Source organism: Lonchura striata, chromosome 12, assembly GCF_046129695.1.
Source record: "Lonchura striata isolate bLonStr1 chromosome 12, bLonStr1.mat, whole genome shotgun sequence".
Lineage (NCBI taxonomy): Eukaryota > Metazoa > Chordata > Aves > Passeriformes > Estrildidae > Lonchura > Lonchura striata.
Genome location: NC_134614.1, coordinates 22,522,679 through 22,546,040, shown reverse-complemented (window position 1 = coordinate 22,546,040; position 23,362 = coordinate 22,522,679). Strand labels below are relative to the sequence as shown.

The 23,362-nt window shown below is 45.3% G+C and overlaps 2 protein-coding genes and 1 long non-coding RNA gene across 7 annotated transcripts in view; 2 read left to right on the top strand and 1 right to left on the bottom strand.

The window, feature by feature from the left end:
* Positions 1-23,362, top strand: part of LOC144247000 (uncharacterized) — a 708,772-nt gene that overhangs the window by 177,981 nt on the left and 507,429 nt on the right. The gene's annotated exons all lie outside the window — the stretch shown is intronic.
* IL5RA (interleukin 5 receptor subunit alpha) lies at positions 357-14,114 on the top strand (the record flags this gene model as incomplete). Its single annotated transcript, XM_031505934.2, has 10 exons — positions 357-456; positions 1,584-1,729; positions 2,349-2,487; positions 3,373-3,505; positions 3,581-3,771; positions 4,748-4,893; positions 5,289-5,427; positions 6,707-6,803; positions 11,574-11,655; positions 13,708-14,114. Coding segments are annotated over 10 exons (1,266 nt in total), but the record flags the coding sequence as incomplete, so codon positions are not given.
* The window catches only part of LOC110469855 (contactin-4), a 276,501-nt gene continuing 269,872 nt past the window's right edge, over positions 16,734-23,362 (bottom strand). For all 5 annotated transcript variants that reach the window (XM_021529011.2, XM_021529010.2, XM_021529016.2 and 2 more), the window contains 5 exons: positions 22,405-22,520; positions 21,739-21,925; positions 21,145-21,257; positions 19,404-19,572; positions 16,734-18,487 (listed from right to left, as the gene is read on the bottom strand). In XM_021529011.2, coding sequence (XP_021384686.2) covers positions 18,387-18,487; positions 19,404-19,572; positions 21,145-21,257; positions 21,739-21,925; positions 22,405-22,520 — 686 coding nt within the window. In that variant the 3' untranslated portion in view covers positions 16,734-18,386. The remainder of the gene's footprint in view (positions 18,488-19,403; positions 19,573-21,144; positions 21,258-21,738; positions 21,926-22,404; positions 22,521-23,362) is intronic.

The following is a 23,362-nucleotide window of genomic DNA, read 5'->3' as shown; positions in this document are numbered from 1 at the left end:
GGAGGAAATGGGACTCTCCCCAAAGCCAGGCTACCTGAACCTGACTCACTTTCCATGGAGAAATGCTCTAATTCCATGGATGCCCTGCACATCCCCACATGAAGGTTTGAAAGCAGCAGCTTGTCGGAGAGGGCTGGCAAAGGGAGCAAGATGAAATGTGCTCAGTGGTACCTATATTAAATTTAGCTCCCACAAGAAGCCTTTTCCTGCAAGAAAAGAAGAGTCTATCCCTGCAAGGCAGCAGTTTCACTCCTTTGATCATGGGGATGGATCATGATCCATGGTTTGGGTGTTTAACCCTTGGTCCTGTGTTCATTTTTAGCTCCTGTAAAATGGTGCCAAGGCTGCTGTGCTGATGCCTGGCTGTGCCCACCCACCACCCAAAGATGAATGCCAGTGGGATGCCAGTTTTCCTGCTCCTCCTCTGGACAACAAACACACCTCAAGGTGCAGGAGGTGAGGAGTTTCCAGTTGCCAGGGCAGAGCTTTGGTGGGCACCCAAGGTCCCTCTTTGTGCTGGGCACTGTTCTACAGGTGGATAAAGCAGTCCCTGGTGTGCCATGGCCCAGGAGCAGGGGTGACCATTGCTGTCCTGCTTCCTGGGACTGTGCCCTGTCCCAGATTGTTCCCAGCTGGTGCCTGGTTTGCTGAGGGAGGAAAGAATCTCCAGTCATGGCGACACAACTTGTGTTGGGGTTTTCTGAGCCTTTATGGGGCAGTTTTCCTGCTGCAATGTGAACTCCTGAGCATCAAAGGTTGGAAGAGAAGAGAAGTGGGGGCTGATCATGGAATCCCAGAATGGTTTGGGTTGGAAGGGACCTTAAAGCCTATCCAGTGGGCAGGGACACCTTCCACTGTCCCATCAGAGTCACATCCAACCTGGCAACCAGCCCCTCCAGGGGTGCTGGTGGCCCTCAGCTGCCTGGGGTTTGGCAAATACGGGAGAGCAGGCTCTGAAGAACTGGAGGGGAGCAGATTGATTATTTCACTGCCCTGCTATTTATATGCTAACATGTCCCCCAGCATGAGATCCTCCTCATTTCCAAGAGAGCTCCAGGAATCCTTCTTGCCCTGTCATTTTAAATTATCCTTCCTATCCTTCTGTGTTTTCTTCCATTTGTGCTTAATTCCTCTGTTCTTCATTTTGGTTCTACTCTCACATGCAACTTCTTGTGGTTGTCAACGTTCTCTTTGAAAGCCCCCCACATTGCCCTCTCCAGCAAGCTGATGTGGGTGAGAATTGCTCATGCACTTGATCACTCATTATGTGTATCTTTGACAATGAGGACCAAGATAAAAACTCTGAACCTAATTAACAAGCCAAATGTAATATATCACAGTAATTTTCAAGTTGAAACTATTTTAAAAGTTTCATTTTTTAAGCTAAGTTTTAATAAACTCTTATTTGATGGGGTTTTGGTTATTTAAAGTTTTTTTTTTTTGTCAAATATTAGAAATATTTTACAAGGAGCTGTTGAGGATGAAATTATTTGCTTGTATTGCTCACTGCTTGCAAACAGGTATTGTTCTAAACAATTCACTGGATTGGACATGGATGGATATTTCTGTTTTCTCCTTTCCAGTTCAGGTTTTGCCACCTGTTAACTTCACCCTCACAGTCTCTGCATTAGCACAAGTGCTGTTACACTGGGAGCCAAACCCTGCTCAGGAACAAAACAACTCCACCATTAGATACGATGTGAAAATCCTGAGCCCTGTGCCCGAAGAGGTAAGAGAAAAAATAAATCAAGGATCCTAGGAAGGCTAAATCCCTGCTGTTCCCTTTGATCTAAACCCATGCTTTGGGAACTGCAGAGATTCCCTCAGCCATCCTTAGGGACACATCTCTGCTGGGATGAGCCTTGGGAATTGCAGTTTTCCCTTGAGGGGAGGATGGATTTAAGTACTGGCTTTAAGTGCTGGCTCCCCATTCAGCTCAGCTCACTGAACTGTGAACAGTGTCTGGCTCAGTCTTTGCAGGTCCCTGTCGCTGCTGAGGCAGGGACAGGAATGAACATGACTCCAAGATCACAAGGCAAAGAATGAAACTTTTTTAACAACTAGCGTTCCTCTTTTATAACTAGGATCACTGAGGTGAAATATGATTGGTTTCAAAGTGAAAACTTTCTACACCACTGGTGCACTATGAATAGCACACAGTGGTAGAACATATCTATAAACAATATGAGCAGAAAGAGAGATAACAGATTGCTTACATTCCTCTCGGACTCTTTCCCAGGCTTAGCCTGGCAGAAATCTCTTTTTCTCTCTGACTGAACTGAGAATATCCATAGATCCCTTCTTTTGCCTCCCACCCCCTGTGGTTATTTGATATTTTCTATTTCAAGTATGACACCGAGAGGACTCGGAGCGTGCGAACGGCGGCGCTGCACAACGGCTTCTCCGCCCGCGTGCGCACCCTGCTCCTCCAGGAGCACCTCCAGATGAGCAGCCACTGGGTGCAGAGAAACCTCCCACCTCTGCCAGGTAACAAACCCAGGGAAAGGATGCCTTTTGTGTCCTGCCCCAGTCTGTGGATGAAACATTAAAAGGAGACAGGTGTAGTTCTTTCAAATAAAAATACAGCATTTCCCGCTCTACCTGCTACAAAAGGATTTAGTCCAGACCTTTCCCTACTGCAGTGGAGCCTGGAGTACAATCTGGAGGTGCAAAATGTCAATAACACCTATAAAATTTTCTAACAATGCCTTGCTAAGGCTGAGTTAACCTAGCGTGGTGCACCTGAGGGTATGGTTGCCTTGTTCCACATGAAATACACGGTGCTGTGTGGCACAGCTCTACTCACTCTGCTTGGGAATCTAAATCCTTCCCAAGCCACAGAGCTGTGTGATGAGGAGGGGAATTGGAATAAACAGATACAACTATAATGGCCCAAACTGAAATCAAAAAGGGGAGAACTGGATGAAACAGACACAGCTATAATGGCCCAAACTGGAATCAAAAAGGGGAGAACTGGATGAAACAGACACAGCTATAATGGCCCAAACTGGAATCAAAAAGAAGGAGAATTGGATGCAACAGACATAGCTGTAAAGGCCAAAATTGGAATAAAAAAGGAGAACTGGATGAAACAGACACAGCTATAATGGCCCAAACTGGAAGCAAAAGTGAAGAGAATTGGATGCAAGAGACACAGATATAATGGCCCAAACTGGAATAAAAAACAAAGAAAATTAGATGCAAGAGACATAGCTACAATGGCCCAAACTAGAATCAAAAATGAAAAGAATTAGATGAAACAGACACAGCTATAAGGGCCCAAACTGGATCCAAAGTGTTTTAGCAGCAGGAACTTGTTATGATTTTTGCAGTGAGGTTTTCTTTCTGCTCTGCAATTCCCTGCCTCCCCAGGTGCTGCAGAGACCTCTGTCACCAACTTGTCCTGCATCACTCATGTCACCATCTCTGGCAATGTCTCTCTCCGCTGCACTTGGCTCCCTGGCCAAGGGGCTCCAGAAGACACCAAATATTTCCTGTTTTACAGGTTGGTGTTTGCTGCTTGTCCAGCCAGCAGTGAATTTCTTTAACTACACCTTGTCTCACCAGCATTTTAATTTAGGTATGAGACACACACAGAGGAATGTTCCACTTACACCCAAGACAAGTGGAACAGGAATACTGAGTGCAGATTTTCAAGTACTCAGATTAAACCCAGTGAGATTGACAGCCTCATTGTAATTCACATTAATGGCTCCAGCAAACGTGCTGCAATCAAGCCTTTCCAGCAGTTATTTAACCAAAATGCCATCGGTGAGTAGGAATGCATTTTAAAAAATATCAAAAATGTCTAGCAGGATTGCCAGAATGTGAGGAAATTCTTTTGGATTGAGTGGTTCTTGATGCAGGTGAAAGGATGTGTTGATTTTGTATAATCATCTTAAGGGAATTGGAAGAAATAACTGGATTGTTTTAGCTAAATTTGATTTTAATAATCTATTTTAAATTACAGAATAGCAAAACTAAAAGCTAGCAAAGGCAATTAGTTATTCTGTTTGTTAGCCAAATCATTATTTCCAATATTAATTTTCAGTTGATTTATTCAATATACCTTAAAACACTGTTTTTATTACCCTTAATTTTGCAGCCTTTCTTTAAAAGGAATAAGATACGTGGTGTTCAAGTTAACCCTGTCCTGTAAAGGAAGGCATTAGAGTATGGAATAAAAGGCAGTATCAGCCATGATTGTCTTTCATCTTTCATCCACACAAATAATTTACTTTCCTGCATTAGTTCCTTCCCTTTTTCTTTTTTTGGTAAACAGATAACAGTTCTCTTTTTCATGACTTCACTAAGAGAAAAAATTCACATATTTTCTTCTTAGAAGTCATCCCTATAACAGCAGCTGAATTCCTTTGAATTTTTCCATTTTTCAATAACTTTCCTAGCTATATCTCCATTTTCTTTTTCCTGGAAATAATTTTTTTCTAACTATTCTATTATTAATTTAATGCTTCTGTAAAAATTAATTTAATAAATTCCTCTTTCCCCAGTTACCTAATTTTCCAAAACTTTTAAGTGGATTTTCCAAACTGTTTTCCTATAACTATTACCAGCAATGTAGTTATTCCTCCTAAATCCTTATCTTTTCAGTCCAAAAAGGGAAATAAATTCAATAATTTTAGGTCCTATAATAATTGGAAACACTATCAGGTTATAAAATGCTCCAGGTTTTAGTATTTAAACTTGTGTCTATAAATAACTTACCAGTATGGTTTTCTTTTTGCAGAGAAAGTGAATATTCCCAGAAATATCAGTATATCCCTGGAGCAAAATGATCTCCTGGCCATGTGGGAGAAGCCAATTTCTCCTTTCCATGAGGAATGTTTTGAATATGAATTTTATCTCATCAACCTGAAGTCAGGTAACAAGCAGGTAATTGCTCCTCTATCTAACATTCCTGTCCTCTACAGCTGGAATTTGCCTTCCTCTTTTCCTCAATGCCTTTCAAATCTGCAACAAACCATCCCCAAGGAACTTGGGAAAGCAGGACAAAATTGGATTTATTCAGCTTATGCATCTGGGTTCAGAACAGCTTTTACCATCTTGAAAATGCTGCATGGAGAATCTGGAGGAAGAATGGAGAAATGAGGCATTTCCCCAGGAATTTTCCCTGGAATATTGGTGTGTTAGGAGAAGTTACACTTATAAAAATGGTGCTCTTACCTCCAAACCAAGACCAGCAGCTCACAGTTAATAAAAACACAGTTTAAATTTGTTTTCTGAGTGGCTGAGTCAGTCTCTGACAGCACAAATTGTTTTCCTGACAGATCCTGAAGATCTCCTCCAACAGTTTCCAGCTGCGGATCGATGGCAGCAGCAGATATTCCATCAGGATCAGGGCCAACCACAACCACATCTGCCGTGCCAGAGGGTTCTGGAGTGACTGGAGTGAAATCATTTATGTTGGTAAGAATTCCCAACATTCCACTGCTGGGGAGCCAATGCTGCCTAACCAGGAGCGTGTGCAACACCCCTGAATTCTAATAGGAAACAGGAAAACAGGGATTTGAAGGAAAAATCTGAGTTGTTAATGCCAAAGGGATTTTAATCCATTCCTTTAAAAATAAACTATTTGCAAGAGGATTGGTTTTAGGCAACGCTTTGTGAATAATTCCAGAGATTGCTTTAAACTCAAGGCCTTTTCTTGCATCACTGCAGTTTCTTTCAGGTGTTTTCCTGTCCTCATTGTGATGTTCATGCTAGAAATAAATATGAGAAAGCACATCAACCATTGATTCACTGAAATTATCTCACTCCTTCAATACTGAGGGAAAAAAAGAGCATTCTTTTAGCATATTTTAGCATCCCCATTGCTGGGGAGCAAATGCTGCCTAATCAGGAGCATGTCCAACATCACAAAATTCTAATGGGAAACAGGAAAACAGAGATTTGAATTTAATTTACTGAAGCTATCTCACCCCTTAAATACTGGGAGAAAAAAAATAATTTTGATTTTAGCATCTTTGGAGCCTGATCATTTGTCCCACGCTGTTTTGCATCTCCTGCTTGCTGAATATGTTGCTCTGGAAATAACAGTTCCTTTATCACTGCACGTTATCAACTGTTTGTTCTTAGACATCCTCCTTTGCTCTTATCTTTGGAGTTTCTCAACTTCCTTGTTTTCACTTAAAAAATACTCTGTTACATTCCTGTTTACTACATTTCCCCTCCTGTATCATGAATTCACATTTTCAGTGTTTTGCCTCCTTTCTCCAAGACATCCCCTTGACCTCCCCACCTGGCTCACACAGCAAACGTGGAAAATCCACTCTGATGCCAAAACAAAACTGGTCTTCCCTAAAAATTTATTTAAATCTCAACAATATCCAAGGGCAGGACCACTTAATCCAGTTTTTCTCATGGAAAGGAATTTTTAGAGGCAGTTGATTGGCACAATACAGGTTCGTGCCACTTTCTCAGCTTTATTCAAAAGGGGTTCTCTCCTTTATTTCAAAATAAAATAAAATAATTATTGAAATCAGAAATTCAGTGCCATGGAAGCTCTTAATTTAATTTCTTATTCTATGTATCAAGTTTTCAATACTGCATGTTAATTTGTGATCCGAATACAACCACATTAAACAGTTAATGAAATATTTGCAGTATTTAAATTATAAACACATTTTGAATAATCTGTACTAAAAGAATACATTTAATTTCTTTTTTTTTTTCCCTTGAAATTCAGGGGAAAATAAACTGGACAATTCCATAGCCTGGATTGTAACTCTGCTCTGTGTGTCCACGTCCTGCACATTGCTGCTTGTTGCTATAATATGCCAAATGTAAGTATTAGCATTTTTTTATTACAATATAACCAAGGAGCAGGTATTCAACAAGTGTGGAGGGATGTCACAAGCTTTGCTTAATTCTGAGCAAAAACTAAGTTTGCCTAAATACACAAAGCAAAAATAATCAGCCTCATTAATTATCAGCAATAACATTCAGCAAAATTGGTGGGCTAAGAGGGTTATTCAATTTAACCTTATACAACAAACCCATATATTGAATGAGGTGAATTTGTTAAAATTTGTTAAAATCTGTTTGTCCTTATCTCATTTCTTCACTTAAATGTACCTGATTTAGTTGGTGATTTCCCCAGGAATCTTTATTTATCCCTGGTGAAAGAGAATGCTCAGGGCATCAAAAATCCCAGACCCCTGGGGTTTGCTTTGAGTATTTGAAATATTGAGTTTATTTTTAATTGTACAGAGGCTCTGGATACTATATAGTAAAGGCCAAAACTCCCCAGATGTGCAGTGAGGAAGCCCAGCTACACTTTGGATTTGTGTCTGTGTCAGTCAAATCATAAGTGTTGAATTAAAGGCTCCATGTAATTAGAAATTTCTCCCTGAAACATGCAGAAAGCAGCAATTACCAGTCCACAATAAACACAGCTCCCCTTAATGGAAGTGCTAATTCCTTATTAATTTCTGTAGTGACTTTTTATTTATTGATCATCCTGATGCATCCCTGGCTGTTTTCCTCTCTGTGCTGTGTTTCCTTTATCCAATAAAGGTGTTGTGTACAGGGATGCTCCAAGAGGATAACTGAGATTAACTCTGCCCCTGGGACCTGTTCTCAGGGCAGCTGAATGAACACACAAACTCTCTGAACACAGAACTCTGCTCAGAAAAGTTCTGGCAGAAACAGCCCAGGGAGTTTCTCCCTGTGTCACACACTTGTCCTCAGCTATGCAGCCTTGATGTCTTGCTGAAAATCCCCAAATTTGTCTTACTTACATGATTCTGTTATGGATTGAGCTGGAGATCCTCCCCTCTCTCCTCTCTCTTTGGGACAGCAGAACCAACACCAGTTAGCAGCAGTCACACTGCTCACATTTTCCTGTGGGGTTCTACAAACATTTGAATGTTACATTTACCCTCTTTGGAGATCCTGGAACACACACAGGGGGAGAAATAAATCCAGGGTACAATTCTACTCAACTTGTATGAATGCATTGTATGATTTTAATCCAAATTTCAAGGAGCTTTTCCAGGCTCAGCTGCTCGCTGCTACCCTGGTTGTTCCCAGGAGTTTATCTCCAGTATAAAATTCCCCAACACCCAAAGGTTTATTACTTTTTCTCTTTGCCAACATGATGAAATTTTTACCTCTCTGCTACTCTGAATTTCACAGAGCTGCTCACCTTATTCCACCCTTCCCTGCTGCTCCTTGCTCCTTCTCCTTCTCTAATCCCCAGCCTGCCCTGGGAGGACGGGGAAGTGTAGGAAGATGAAACACAGGATTGTACCTGCAGATATTAAAAAAAAGAAAAATCGAGCAGGTTTCCTAGATCACAGTTTCATTAGTACTCTCTGTTTTTACTGCTCTTGAAAATTCATGAAGTGCACTCTGCGATTCAAGCCACGGAATCGTTTCAAATTTTATGTGATTTGCAGCCATTATAAGGAATTTCATTGCAGCAAAGAGGTCTATAAATTTTTCTCTGTACTTGCAGGCATCAGGGTTAAAGCCCAGCATTTGGGAGGAGTGCTGCAAGGCAAAGGGGCCCTCTGGGACTGTTTGGGCAGGCTTTTCCCTTCTCTCACTTGCAGAGGCTGATGGGGTTAGAGTCTTGATAAAAACCACAATTGAATGTTCTCCTGGTTTGCTCTCTGCCTTTAGGAGTGAGCAGCTTCTCTACTTCCCTAGGAATAACATTTTCTCCTGGAGGTGAGCCCCCAGAGGATGGAGTCAGTAACTTGCTCTGGCATGAGAGCACTCAGTGCCCTCCACACCCCAAAACCAGTGTGGTCATCCCCCTCTTCTGCACCCCTCAGCAGCCCACGAGCAGCAGTCACCAGCCAGCTTTGAAAAACTCCACAGGGAATCTCAGGGGAGGCACTCTGACATAGAGTTAAAACAAATATTTCCTCAATCTCATCACAGAGCAGGAGAGCTTGTTCTCCTGCTTTTTTCTCTTTGTTTATCCCCAGGCTTTTCATGCCACAGCCTGTGGGAAGAATGGAAATTTCAGAAAGGCAGACACAGCACAAAACCTGGAGACCCTGAAATGCTGATTGAAGGCACAAGGGTGCTGTGGGGTGTGTCCAAGGCCTGAAGGTCCAAACAGTGACAATGGAAAAAGGCTGTGCCTTAACCTGTGCAGACAGAGATACCTGGGATGCTTTTTGTGACAAGACCTTTAATCACATAACTCTGACTTTTCAGTAACCTCCAAAAAAGAACAGAACCATTCTGAGGGCACCACCCCAGCAACTCCTCCCTGCAAAGACCTGAGGGGCAAAACAGCCCCCGTGGACACACTTCTGCCTCATTTCTCGTGGGCATTTGTGCACCTTCCTTAAGTGCTCCCCTTCCAGAAGTGACATGTAATTTATGCTTTTTGCTGCCTTAATAAATAATTTTGATGTGGCTCCATCAAAATCTTTTCTTGGCCAACAGCACGATGAGGAACATACCAATCCCAAATAAAACCAACTCTTGCTGGGTACTTTGCCCAGCAGTGGCATAAATCAGAGCTGAAATTCCAGGTGGAATGCTGTGGCCTTTTGAGGAGTTTGTGAGAGCAGGTGAGGTGTAGCAGCTGTGAAGTCAACAGTGCAAAGCTGCCCTGGGTAAGGGCACAGAGGCCTGACCCTTAGGAGGAGAGCTGGAACCAGGACAGCTGGGAAGAGTGGAGGTGATGGAGGTGCTGCAAAAACAATACTGGCACTCATCCTGTCCCATTCCTGAGCTCCAGCAGCAGCCACTTTCCTGTCCCACCCCACTGGTGGGGAGAAACAGCTTGGCTGTTCCTTTGCACCCAGCAGTGGCTCTGCTGTGTCCAGCATTTCAACAAAAAAAGCAGAACTGTTTCCCCAAAAACACCTCACACCCTGTTTTTCCTCCCCATATTCCCATTTGTGGCTGTACAATTCCCTCCCAAAGCCTCCTCCTGTGCAGCAGAGGGGAGGCATCCCACAGCTCGTGTCTGTGGGGCGAGCAGTGGTGTGGCCCTTCCCTTCCCCTGATCATTAGTGAAGCATCAATGTCACCTTCAAGGCAGCAGCAGCTCAGCCAGGAAGGTTTAGCTCCAAGCTGACAGACAGAAAATATTATTCCTCCTCACCAGGAGAATAGTAATAGGATAAAGGTAAACTTGACAGAACTCAGAAAGCTTCTGGAAGAAGAATAGTCCTAAGAACATAAGCACTGAACTGAGCAGACATCAGCCAGAGGGATTGTCACAAAATAAAGGGGGCAGAGGAACAGATCTGCCCTTGGTACCTGAACACATCTCCTCCAGAACAGAGCCTGGAAACCAATTCTGGGCTGAGCAGTCCTCACTCAGGCCAAGTTCCCATTAAAACCTGCTCCTTTTGGATGTGGAGCTATCCAGGGCTGGAGGCAGCGAGCGTGTTTCAGCACCTGGCATGTGAGAGCTGAGCTCTGGCGTGTATCACAGACAAGGAGAAGTTCCCTCTGCTGTCACAAAAGCCCTGTGCTGCGAGCCCAGCCAGGCCAGGGGGTGTCAGCAGGGAAGGAGGTCTCAGAGGTGTGATAGGATGAGGTAGCACAGCACTGACAGAACCATTTGCTGTCAGCTGTCCCTCGTGCCTTCCCCTGCCCGCTCCCGGCTCCCTGGGCACACAATTATTTGTGGCTGCTCTCCTGACACGAGGCACTGGCACTTTATGTCAGACACCAAAATCTGAGCATGAGGCGGCTTGTCTTGGCTGTCCAAACGAGGTACCTGACAGCAGAGCCCTTGGGAGGAGCAGCAGCATGAACAGACAGATCAGAGCAGTTCATTTCTCTCCAGACAGCCCCAAATCCCTGGCACTGGATGGGAACGGCTGCAGAGGGAGAGGGAGAGGCTGGGGACAGCCTCAGCCACCTCCTCCTGTCACCTGTCTGTCCCCAGAGCCCAAAGGTGTCCTGTGAGGAGTGGCACAGCTGCCAAGCCCCAGGGGGGACCATTATCTTTTAGCATTATCAAACTGCTAAGAATTTTAAACTTTCAGTGCTAAGAAACATTAATCTTAAAAAAACACTACATTTAACCTGAAACCATAGAAAAAACTTCCAAAATTAAATAATAAACTGTTGCCCTGATTCTTAAGATTTTCTAAAGCCTTCTGAGTTTACATTCTTGTAGAGAACTTTCTCACACAACTTTCTGTAAACAATCTATTGTTTTGCTTTCCCCTATAGAGGCAGAGAAATTTGACAGACTAGTAGTTTGTCCAATGTCACTGGAGAGGTGGCACATTCACCCTCCAATCCACTGGCACCTTTGAAAAAGTATAAATGCTGGAGTAAGAAAATAAACTTCCTCTTTTTCACCTTTGCAATAGCAGCGGCTCACGTCGTGCTTTCACGCGTCCTGTAGTGACAATAAACCTAAAATTATAAAGTATATAATTTAAATAAAAGTGTATTATATCACTTAAGCTTTAACTTAGCAGTTAGAGTTCCAGCAATTATCCCTGACTGGAAGTGCTGCAGGCAGAGCTGGCTGCTTCTGGGGCTGAGCACGTGCTGCTGCTTGAGCCCCTCATCCCCAAGAACAGCAACTCTTCCCATCCCTCCACTGCTGTTTCTTACAGAAACCACGTTTGGAGTAAACTGTTCCCACCGATCCCAGCACCCAGCAACAAATTCCGAGACCCTTTCCCAATTGATTATGAGGTAAAATAACTTTTTTTTTTTTTTTTTTTTTAATATTTAAATTAAAATGAATGCTTTTGGTTTTGTGCTGCTTTTCCCCGGTAAGGCTGAGAGCAAAGAGGGTCATAAAAATCATTACATCTCAAAAAGATCTCCAAGACCATTAAGTTCAACCCCATGGCCACTAAACCATTGAATTTTGCAATTCCTGAGGCTGTTTTTGCCATCCTCCCTGCTGTGGGAAATTCTCACCTCGCTGTGTGGCCGCTTCCTTTGCCCAGGACAGGTCCCAGTCTGCTGCAGCTCTAGGTCTGGCTCTGCTTGCAGAGGTTGTGCTCTGGGAAGGGTGAAAAATTAACAGAAGGGTTAATTGCTATTGTCTGGGTTTTTCCATTTGCCAACTCCATTCCTGACTCTGGCCAAAATCCAGTCGGGTTTTCCCTTTTGCCAACTCCATTCCGGACTCCCGCCAAAATTCAGTCCAGGTTTTCCATTTTGCCAACTCCATTCTGGAGTTCCGTCAAAATCCGGTCCGGATTTTCCATTTTGCCGAATCCATTCCAGATTCCACCTGAAATCCGTTCCGGTTTTCCCCTTTCCCGGCTCCATTCCGTACTCCACTCCGGGTTCCCTGTTCCCCACGCTGCATTTTGGGCTCAGCCTTGGCTCCCCCTGTGCAGGAAATGCAGCCTCTCCCCAGCCTCCCCCTGTGCAGGAAATGCAGCCTCTCCCCAGCCTCCTGTGCAGGAAATGCAGCCTCTATGTGCAGGAAATGCAGCCTCTCCCCAGCCCCCCTGTGCAGGAAATGCAGCCTCTCCCCAGCCTCCCCCTGTGCAGGAAATGCAGCCTCTCCCCAGCCCCCCTGTGCAGGAAATGCAGCCTCTCCCCAGCCCCCCTGTGCAGGAAATGCAGCCTCTCCCCAGCCTCCCCCTGTGCAGGAAATGCAGCCTCTCCCCAGCCTCCTGTGCAGGAAATGCAGCCTCTCCCCAGCTGTACAAGCTGCAGGTGGCTCCTGCAGAGCTGCTTTAGTTCATGTTTGTTTTTAGTGGAGTGGTGTGAAATCCCACGGCTTGGGCATCCCACCACAGAAGAGGAGAAGCAGCAGATACCAGTGCTGCAGCTGGAAAGGCGAGCTGGCCAAGGCGGGTCCTGTTCTCTGCAGCAGCCCTGCCTTGGTTTCAGCCTCCTCGCTCCAAGGGCGCTGGGGACACCAGCCAGAGCTGGTGCCATGAGGCTGGTGGCACTGGCAGGGAGGGGTGAGGACATGACCCAGCTCCCTGCTGAGGCCCCCAGGGACAGGGAAGTTGTTGGTTTGGGACACTCGGTCCCCAAACTCGGTGCAAACGGGGCTGAGGTGATGAAAGCCCTGCCAGTGGTGGCCCGGGGGAACCTGCTCGTCCCTGCAGCGTCACCTGCCACCCTGCAGGGCTTCCCAGCAGCTCAGCCACGGCTGCTGCTTCCTCCTGCAGCTCTGCAGCGCTGCACACCTCTGGGTGCAGCTCAGCCAGGATGTGGCCCCAGGAATGGCTTCGCTGCCCTGGATTGAGAACAATTCCTGTGCCTCACACCTGAGCCCTCCCTGCAGGAGTGGCCAGGCCCTGGAGGAGGCTCCCCGGGGCAGTGCTGGAGTCACCATCCCTGAAGAGCTCAAAAACCACTTGGCTTTTGGATGTGGCCCTTTGGGATGGGATTTAGCGGGTGAGGTGGGACCTGACTGAAGGTTGGACTTGATGATCTTGGGAGATCTTTTCCATCCTTGCTGATTTCATGATTCTGTGCCCTCCAGCTCCTTCTGGGCTCCTTGTCCTTTGCTACAGATGGGTGGCCACTGCGGGAGAATTTGGGAAATGGGGAGTTTGGGGGTGCAGTGCTGGAGAGACAGAGGATGAGCAGCTCTGTGAGAGCTTCAGCCAGAGGCTGAAAGTCCTCCTGTTGAACCCAATGCTCCTGAGCTCCTCAACCATGGAACGTTTTGGGTTAATCCCTCTCTAAATGCACCAATTTGAACTCTTAGCTCTCCCCCATCCCAAGCCACCCCCCAGCTCCCAGCTCCAAGGGGTGTTTGCTTTGCAGAGAGCACGGACCTGCCCCAGCTCCACGGAGACCGAGGTGTGCAGCCTGGCTGAAGGCCTCTCCTGCAGCGTCCTCGATGACTCCGTGTTCTGAGACGCTCCACAACATCACCCACCAACGCTGACGAGGCTCTGTGCCACCTCTCTGTGTCCCTGTGCCCAGTGGGGATGAGAATTTGCCTCCACCAGGTGCCTTGTTACCAAACAGGAAGTTCCAGCTCAAACAAGGATTGAAGTTCATGGCACAAGGGCTGTGTAGGGTTTAAAAAAAAAGCTTGGAAAAGAGCTAATGGATTCATTTTTTGTTGTTGGCACCTTAATCTTTTACATGTTTGTTTTACCTTGCTCTGACAACTGGAGATGCAAACTGGGTTTGGCATGGCCCTGTGGATGCAGCAAGGTGGTCCTGACAGTGACCAAGAGGGGTCAAGCACTGGGAGGAGAAGAAAAAAGTTGTGAAGCACCCAGTGCTGCACAGCAAGGCCACCATGAGAGCAGGGACACTCACCTGGCCTTTGCAATGAAAATATGAATTTCCACCTGAAAAACATCCATGGAAATGCAGTTCCTGGGTCAGGGCAAGTGTGCCTGTGCAGCCAGACCACGCTGTGTGGGGACAGTGCATGGTCCCCTGCACTGCCCAAAGGCACCCAACCTCGCCTTGCAGGTGACACAGCAGCATTTTGGGATGGAGGGGAACACCTGGGATCAGCTCAGCCACCCAGAGCATGGTGCTGATCACACCAAGGTTGTGGTTTCATCCCTGTAGGGACCATTGGACTCAATTCTTGTGGGATCTGTCCCACTCAGAATATTCTGATTCTCTGATCTGTCTCAGGACTTTATAAAACACCAAAAACTTCCAGTTTTTTTAGATTATTTAAGACAAAAATTCATTTGCTTGTGCACCTGATGTACAGTTAGAGCCTGACTACTTCATGGGCCTTGAAGTCCTCCTGGTCTTGCAGAATTCCTTCTAATTCCAAGAAACCTCCTGTCCATGGAGCTAGATTAAACATGTTAAAGAATAAAAATAAAGATTTGATCCAGCCAATAAGGTCTTTGGAAGGTAACTAAAGAAATGGAGTTCCAAGGAACTATAGACTAAAAATAATTATAATAAATGAAGCAGTCTCATCTGGGTGAAGCAGCATTTCTCCATCAAAAGTAATGTAGCTCATTAATATAACGTTGGTGCCTCCAATGTCTCTCCTGCATGTGCTTTTATTGGATTTGAGGAGCCCAACTTTAACACTCTAAAATCAGAAATTCATGAGTAAAATCCTAAAAATGAGACTAAAGAGAATTCACTTATTGGAATGTATTGTTTATCATGCCTTCAAGTGGCCTAATAAATAAATTTCTGCATATAATTCCATTCCCATTAATGGCAAGCTAATGCAGACATGAATGCAATATATTTAGATATATTTTGCATGTCAGGCCCTCGGTATTTCCAGGATGAGTGCTCTCGGGGACAGGCAGGGCTGGATGGCTTGGAGAGCCAGCTGCCACACCTCTACTCATGCTGGTAAACAAATCCAACCTGGGGTAAAGCAGGAGTAGCTGCATTTCCCCAGCCAGGCTGCAGGTGCAGCCAGCTCACCTTTAGTGCAGGGATCTCACTTCTTCACTTCTTCTTCTCACTTCTTCAGTGGTGGGATCTCACGCCCTGAAAAGCCAAGGGTGCAGGATGAGGAAAATTCCTGGCTGAGCTCTTCCTCATGGTTCATGATTCCTGGATGAAAATCTTCATTCCAGGCAGCACGATGGAAAAAGGAATTTGTCCAGGATCTCTGGCCACACCCAGGGCTGTGTCAGGTTTTGGCACACCACGGCAGATCTCCAGCCCCAAACGCTCACAGCACAGAATTATTCAATCCTCATTTCCATCCCTTCAAACCCAGCTCCCAACCCCCTCGTTGCTGCTGCCCTGCTGCTACCAGGACAGCAGCCCCAGGTGCTGCTCCTCTGGAAATGGCAATTTTATTTTTCTTTTTACAAACAGAATTGTGCTACGGGGCCCGTTTATTTTCCTGCTTCGTTGTGGGGTGTGCTGCAGCGTTCCTGAGGTGTCCCTGCAAGGAGAGAGCCCCACCAAGCACACAGCAAACCCCACAGCAGCAGCAGCTGCTCTCTGGCACAGCTGGTTATTTAAATCTATTTCTGAACACATTCCCAGGGGTGATTTACATCACCCACGCACAGCAAGGACCCAGAGCCAAAGACAGGGAGAGCTGCAGGGCGCAGGTTTTTATACTGATACAAAGGGGCGGAGCTAACAGCAACAACCAATCACCTGATGGCATGGGCGGGAAAAGGACTACAGTGACCAATAGGAAAACAGAAGGGTAAACAGACAGGGGTGTGGACCAATGAGAGCACAAAGAACAAAGAAATTGCTAGAACCGTGACCATATTTGGTTAAGAGGTGGTTAGACAGCCAATGGGCAAACAGGGGGCGTGGCTCTGGCATTGATTGACAGCATGTTAATCATGGGCGAGGTTAAAGTCCCCTAGCAGGCTCACAGGTCTCCAGAGAAATGCAGAATTGCTCTGCTGGAATGCAGCCAGCACCACACAACTCCCACCCCTGAAAGCACTCGGAATGTGGCTGCTGTGCATTCGGTGGATCCAAACCATGCTCCCAAAATCCTCAGGAATCCCCAGGATAGGCAGAGCCTGGAAGGGCTTTGCTCCAGCCACAGCGTCAGAGACGCTCCAACAGCACCATCCCCATCAGCTTGGACAGCTCACAGCTCTACAGAGCAAACCCAAAATTCACCTGCTCATGTTTGTTCATCAGTTTTGAAAGCAGAGGTCTACAGAGGTGTATAAAGTGATTTTTATGAACAGATTTATAAACCAGAGGTGTATAAATAGATTTTTTTTTTCTGCCTTCACCAAGTTTTGATTTAAACCATCTCTTGTACCTTCACATCAATGACAGTCTCAGCAGGCTCTGAGGAGAAATTTCTCACTGGGCAGAACAAAAAGTGGAGGAAAAAGGCTCCTGGAAGACAGGTATCTTTACAAATGACAGAATATTTATTACCAATACCTTTAAAAAAAGATTACATCTGCTAGATCACTGATAAATATCATTTACACCGGGGAGAAAACTACAGAAGCTTTTTTTTTTTTGTTTCATTTTTCTTGGTTTTGTGGATTTTTTTTTTTTAGGTTTTTCTTATTTTATTTATTTTTTTACATAGAAGTAACCATATCAAACTAAGAAAGGAACACAGCTTGAAATACTGACAATATTTCTCTGGTCAACAACCCTGACTTTTACACAAGTGGAATCCTGATTATGAGTTACTGAATAAATATATTTAGAAGGTTTAAAAGTTAACTGTATTATTTTGTAAGCAAAAGAGACAAGTTACAGGCAAATTCAAGCTATCAGGAGGAAAAAAAAAAAATACCACTGCAGCGCATTGAAAGTTGAAAATTGTATAGAAAATTCCATTGCCTTTTCCAGCGTTATCCCGTCTGAACTTACAAAATTCCCCGTAGTAACAAACAGTCCTTCTCTTGAGAAGAATTATTCCAGTGTGGATATTGTCGTTTTCTGGTGTGACTCTGTTCTGCCTCCAGGCGTCTGGGAAGAGTTTCTAAGGAAAGGCAAACTTCCAGCGGGGATCTCCGGGAGATTCCCACTTTTCCATGGATAACCCGGAGCTGGGGCAGCACCGCTCCCACCCCGGGCCGGATTCCCAAGCGCTGTTTGGAGGGTGGAGTTACCAAGGATGTGTCCCAAAGAACAAGCCCAGAGCAGCTTTCTGATTTCCTTGGAATTAATCCCCGAACGTGAGGAATTTCCTTGGAATTAGATCTCCAAAGGGTTGAGCTGGGTGTGCACCCAACGCGAGACCGGTGGCCGTCCCGCTGTGTCACCGCAGGCAGAGGTCACGGCTCTGCAGGATCTTCATCTCCCCACCCAATTTGATGCTAATTATGATCAAGGCAAAGCAATTTCACAGCCCCTCCTCGCTGCACGATGCCGGAATCTTGGCTACGTGTCCTGTAGTCCACAACCAACCAAAAAGCACGTGGTTTTTTCCAAAATTCTGCTCTTCGGAGTGTTTCAAGGTTGTCCTGCTCAGAGCTCTGGATGATACGTGTGTTAGAAGCACTGGGTTCAGCACAGGAGTCGCTGGAACTGCCAGTGAATCTCAGCCTGTTACAATCCGGGCCTGGATCAGTTCTGCCCTGTAAAACTGTACAGTCAATTCCAGCCAGTTTGCCAAGAACAACTTGGACCTCTCCGTCGTAAAGGAAAAAATCCCAAACAATATTTTCGTGATAATGTCGTCCGTAGCATTTTGTAGCAGAGGAAAAAAATTAATATCTACATCATATGTTAACTTTAAAAAATTCTATAAAACACTAAATATATAATAAAAAATATGCATATAAGGACATATGTAAACTGCTTTGGTAACATCATATTACAGATGTTTTCAGTGCATTGCAGAGTTTCCAAGGAAACTTCAGACAAAGCTATATTTGCTTTGAGGAAGTACTGTATAATGCCATTCCTAAAGAAGCATAAACATTGTTTTTCCAGTAGTAAGATGTACTCAAACCACAATATTACTTAGTACTGGGTGTCTCCAAAACAACTAGCTAAATGTTGCTTATATTATAAAGAAGAAGTCCTCGATGTCATTGTTGTCATAAACTGGAGCGGGCTGTGAGGGAGATCATGATTGTGCTGAGGGCTGACAGGGTGCAGGCGCTGGAGGTTGACGAGCCTGAGCCTCTGGCGTAGGCATCTGAGAGGGGAAAGGGCAAAAAGGAGCCAGAGGTGAGCAGAGAACAATCCCTGACCTCTCCCTCAAACCACCTCACCCAAGGTTTACATTCTCTTTCCTGGGATAAAGCACAGCCCCCTCCTCCTCTTCACAGTCACCTCTCTAACTCCATTTTTCGTTTCATTTCAATTCCTGCCCCCGTTGTGTTGAGGCTCCTCTCACAGTTCTATTATTTCACACGCTGCCTGGTTATCATTATTTGGTATTTTTTTCACAATTGCACCATATTCCAGCTGGTCCTTGTGCCTCCCATCCTGGAGGAGCCACGTACCTGCTCTGTGACCTCTGGCCTGGAGCCAAATGGGAGCTGGCATGTCACAGTTCCCCTTCCCTCTCCTGTGCTGCTGATTAAATTCCTCTGCATGGTTTACACAGCCACGCTGGGGAGGGCTCTGCTCTCACCCAGGGTTTTTTTTACATGGCTGTGATTTTAATGCCATATTCCTGCATTGCAGAGGCTCCTGATTTAATGCAGCTTATAAACTGGGACATTATTAATGGAAGATGGGACATGGAGATTTTGCAAAAGCCATGTTGTGTAATAAAATACTCTTTGTGTTTGTTCTTCTACACCACTTCATTTCCCTAAATAAATATTTATGCATCCAGCACACAACAGGATATGGCTGTGCAGTAACCTTATAGATTTAGAATTCTCTGCATCATGTATTTGGTTATAGCGAATTGCAGTGAAACAATCCATTTAATGCATGTAACAGAGAGGAAAAAGCATCTGGAAACCTTAAATACAAATAGAACTACTTAGGGTGGTGTTTCTTATGGCTGGATCTTGCTTTTGGGATGAAATCAGAATTAGGGACCGGGCTATCTGCTGGTGGGACCCTGTGGCACAGAGCCCAGTCCCTCCCATCCTTACTGGAGATCTTTGGGATTCGGATTTGCTCGCTGCTGCTGCCGTCGCCGCCGTCGCTGAAGGGTTTGATCTCGATGATGTAATCCTCATCAAAGGGCAGGGACAGCTCCACTGAGGTTTTATTTGTTTCTATGACAGACGTGCTGCTCTCCCTGTTCCACCTGTACAAAACCTGCGGCCAAGGGATATGGATATTCTCAGTTCAGTCAGAGAGAAAAGGAGAGAGACTTCTACCAGGCTAAGCCTGGGAAAAAGTCTGAGAGGAATGTAAACTATCTATTATCTCTCTTTCTGTTCACATTGTTTATAGAAATGTTCTACCACCACGTGCTATTCATAGTGCACCAATGGTGAGAAATGTTTTTACTTAAAGACCAATGAAATTAGTCTTCATGATGTGCTCTATAAAAGGGAGATGTACTTGTTAATAAATGGTTCATTCTTTGCCTTCTGAACATGGAATCATTTTATTCCCATCTTGTCTCGACAGTGACAAAGAAAGAGAGAACAGGAGGCAGAGGCAGAGCTGCCCGTTGTGCTCAGAGCTGTCCACCTCAGGGTGTCCAGAGGTGCTGCTGCTCTTTTCCTGACCCTGATGCTCAGACATGGTCTGGTGACACAGGGGACATGTGGGATTTGTTGGGGACACCAGCACGGACATGGCAGTGCCTGGGCAGGGAGTGGCACTGGCAGGAGGATGATGCTGATCAGCAGCACTCAGCACAGCACTGATACCTAGTAGAGCCCCTCTGAGAAACCCTTGCCTTGGTCAGGCTAAAATAAACCCCTCTAGAAGTAAAAACTTCTTGACAGAGGTCAGAAACTCCTTATTATGCTGCTTCTGGAAAGTGAGTTGGGATATTTGATACAGTGCCAACAATGGTTTCCCAGAATAAGTGACTTCTGTGAACAGCCTTCTGAGCTGTGGGAGTTCTACTAATTTATATCATAAATTGTGACATAAAATACATGATTTCTAGGCAAGAAGAAAAATAGGCAATGTTTTGCTATGATTCAGGAAATAAATCCATGTGGTTGTGCTATTATTACAGTAAGTTAAAGGAGAATGTTTTAGAAACTGTCTGGATGCTTTTCCAGGGTGATGAGTCTTTCTCTCCCTCTTTCAACTGACTCAATTTGCATTTCAGACCTAAAGTATGCAGTGAAAATCTGGTCCAGATTGCTGAGGTTCATCTGAGGTTTGGACTAAAAACCCCGAGGAATTACTTATTTTTGATGAGCCCATACAAGGCACCAAAGACACTTAAAGGTTGGTGCAGGAATTGAGGGGAGCTGGCACAGGCTCCCCAAGCTGCTGGAATTCCAGACTGGGAATAAAACATGGAGCATGGTTCAGGCTCTGGTGGGAAATGTTTTCACAACTCCAAGCCCAGGGTAACGTAATTTTGGGCTGAATGAAACCCTTGTGGAAGGTGGTGGAGCTGAATTCTTCCCAAGGTTTCTCTCTAGCTAAATTATGTCCTATTAAAACTGCTTCTAATGAGGATTCTCTTTCTTCTCCTCTTGGCTTGACTTTCTGAAGGAAATGGGAGCTATTAAAAAAGCATTTTATTTATCTGCAATTAAGGAGCCAACTGCAGCCTTTGGGAAGTTTCCACGGAAGGAAATTCTGCAGGTGGGAGCTGCAGAAAAATGTGCTCCCATACACAGACCTGGATCTGGTTTTGGAGGAATTCCCCAGATCTGACCTGGGAAATCATGAATGCACCATGGAAATACTCACTTTGTAGCCTCTCACTTCTGACTCGTTGTCCAAGGCTTTCACCTGGTCCCAGTTCAGGATGATCTTGGAGTCGGATGAATTCCACACGATGTTCCCAGGGGGCTGACTCGGTGCTACACCAAAAAACAGACAGCACCACGTTACTGAGGAGAATCAATTCCCAGCTGGATCCCTTCCAGTGCCACTGGGGCTTCCAGCCTGCCCAGAGCCCTGTCCCTCTGGAAAGCTAACGAGCTGCTCCACTGATCTGTGTCCTCAAGGTCATGGGAGGTGTGACACGACATGAGGCTTTAAATGAAAAAGGGATTCAGTCAGTTGCTCAACATGCCTGAGACCAGAGGAAAAAAGCCCTCTTGAACACCGAGATAAATATTTAATTTGCCTGCACAGCTGTGATTTCAGTTTTGCATGCTCTGCTTACTTAACACCGGGAAGAACCTCACGAATAAAATGAAATAAAAAGGCTGAGCCTGGCAAATCTGCACAGAAACCTGGCAAGGAGAAGTCTGACAGCTCCTTGAGACTCAAGAGAGCTGGGAAATGAGGCAGGGGAGCAGTGGCTGGACCTGCCAGGGCATCCCTGCTGGCACTCACGTGGCTTTTTGGTGGTGACATTGACAGCGGCGCTGGAGGGGCCGGTGCCAGCCGTGTTGTAGGCTCTGACTGCCAGGTGGTAGAGGGCATTGCCCCTCAGGTTGCTGACTTTTGTGGATGTTTGGTTCCCGACCGTCCGGATCCTTTTGGCGTTTTCCTCCTTCTCGTCGTGCCGCCAGCAGCGCACCTGGGAGGCAGAGCAGGGCTTTGGGGCTGGCAGCACCCCCTTGTTCCTGTCACCACCCCAGATCTGCTCCCAGGGACAGCTCCTGCTCCCTGCCACCAGCCCTGGCCCTGCTGGGGACCAGCCCAGCGTCAGCATTCCCTCCCCAAGCCTGGCCATGGCAGCGCCTTCAGGGAGGGCTGTGCTTCCAGACAGATCCCAAACAGAAAGGTGGCATTTTTAACCTTGGCAGAGAATAGTGGAATTTTTAACCATGTGAGAGAATAGGGGAGTTTTTAACCTTGGGAGAGAATAGTGGAGTTTTTAACCATGTGAGAGAATGGTGGAGTTTTTAACCATGTGAGAGAAATCCCTGTACACTAAAGAGACAAAGAGAAGCAAATCCACTTCAGGAACACACCCATGGTAGGAGGACCAGCATGAGGACATTGCTGTGTCCCCTAAGGCTGGCTGCTGAAAGGATCCTGCAGTGCTTCCCATACCTCATATCCCTGTATTCTTCCTTTGTGCTGGTTCTCCAATGGGGGAGCCCAGGAAACTTCGACATCTGAGGCTGAAATGCTTCTGGCCAAAACACTGGTTGGGGCTCTTGTTGGCTCTGGGCAGTTAAAAATAGAAGTAAGACGTTTCAATTCTATGTTCAATTAGTCCCAAACGTCAGGGGATTTATTTTCCTCATTGCACAGGGAAAGAAGCAAACAAATGTCCACGTTTCAAACTGATGGCCTGTCAGGCTGTGCTGGGCCTCTCCCTCAGAAATAATAAGATGTCATTACTAAACTCAACCCAGGATACCATGTACTGTAATTAGGACAAGTGGGAACATTTTCTAATCAGTGGACATTAATTCATACTAAATCTCCACAGAATTCTTCCCAGATTACATATTACTTTTCCATTAATATAAAAAGATTTCATTATGATTAATGTTATTTTAATGACTATTGAAAAGAATTAATCACGGTTCGCCATTTATTATAAATCAGAGCAAGGCTGAGGTATCAAAGGATGTGTCAAGGTGGAAACCAAACCCTTTCAGACCCTGTTACATACAAGTAAAGATATTATTAAAGAAAGGCCTTATAAAATTGTGGTTTAGGCCTGCTACTTCAGCTAGGTGCAGTTACCCTGCTAGTTCCCATAAGAAAGAATTAAAGGAATGAGAAGCAGTTAACAGAACCTGTTTTAGTAAGAACAGTTTTCACCTGCATAAACAAGAAGCCTCTCCCATGAGAATCAGTGGAAAAAATATGTAAACTAACCAAAAATAAAGAAGTTTGATAGATATGCAAAATACCATTTACTGACCAATGACCTGAGTGTCAACGTATTGTCAGTCAATTGTTATGTCTAACACGGTGCCTTCTGATAATCCCATAAAAATATGAACTGTGCAATAAAGATTTGGTTTTCCTGCATGAAGAAGGTGAGCCCTGTCTG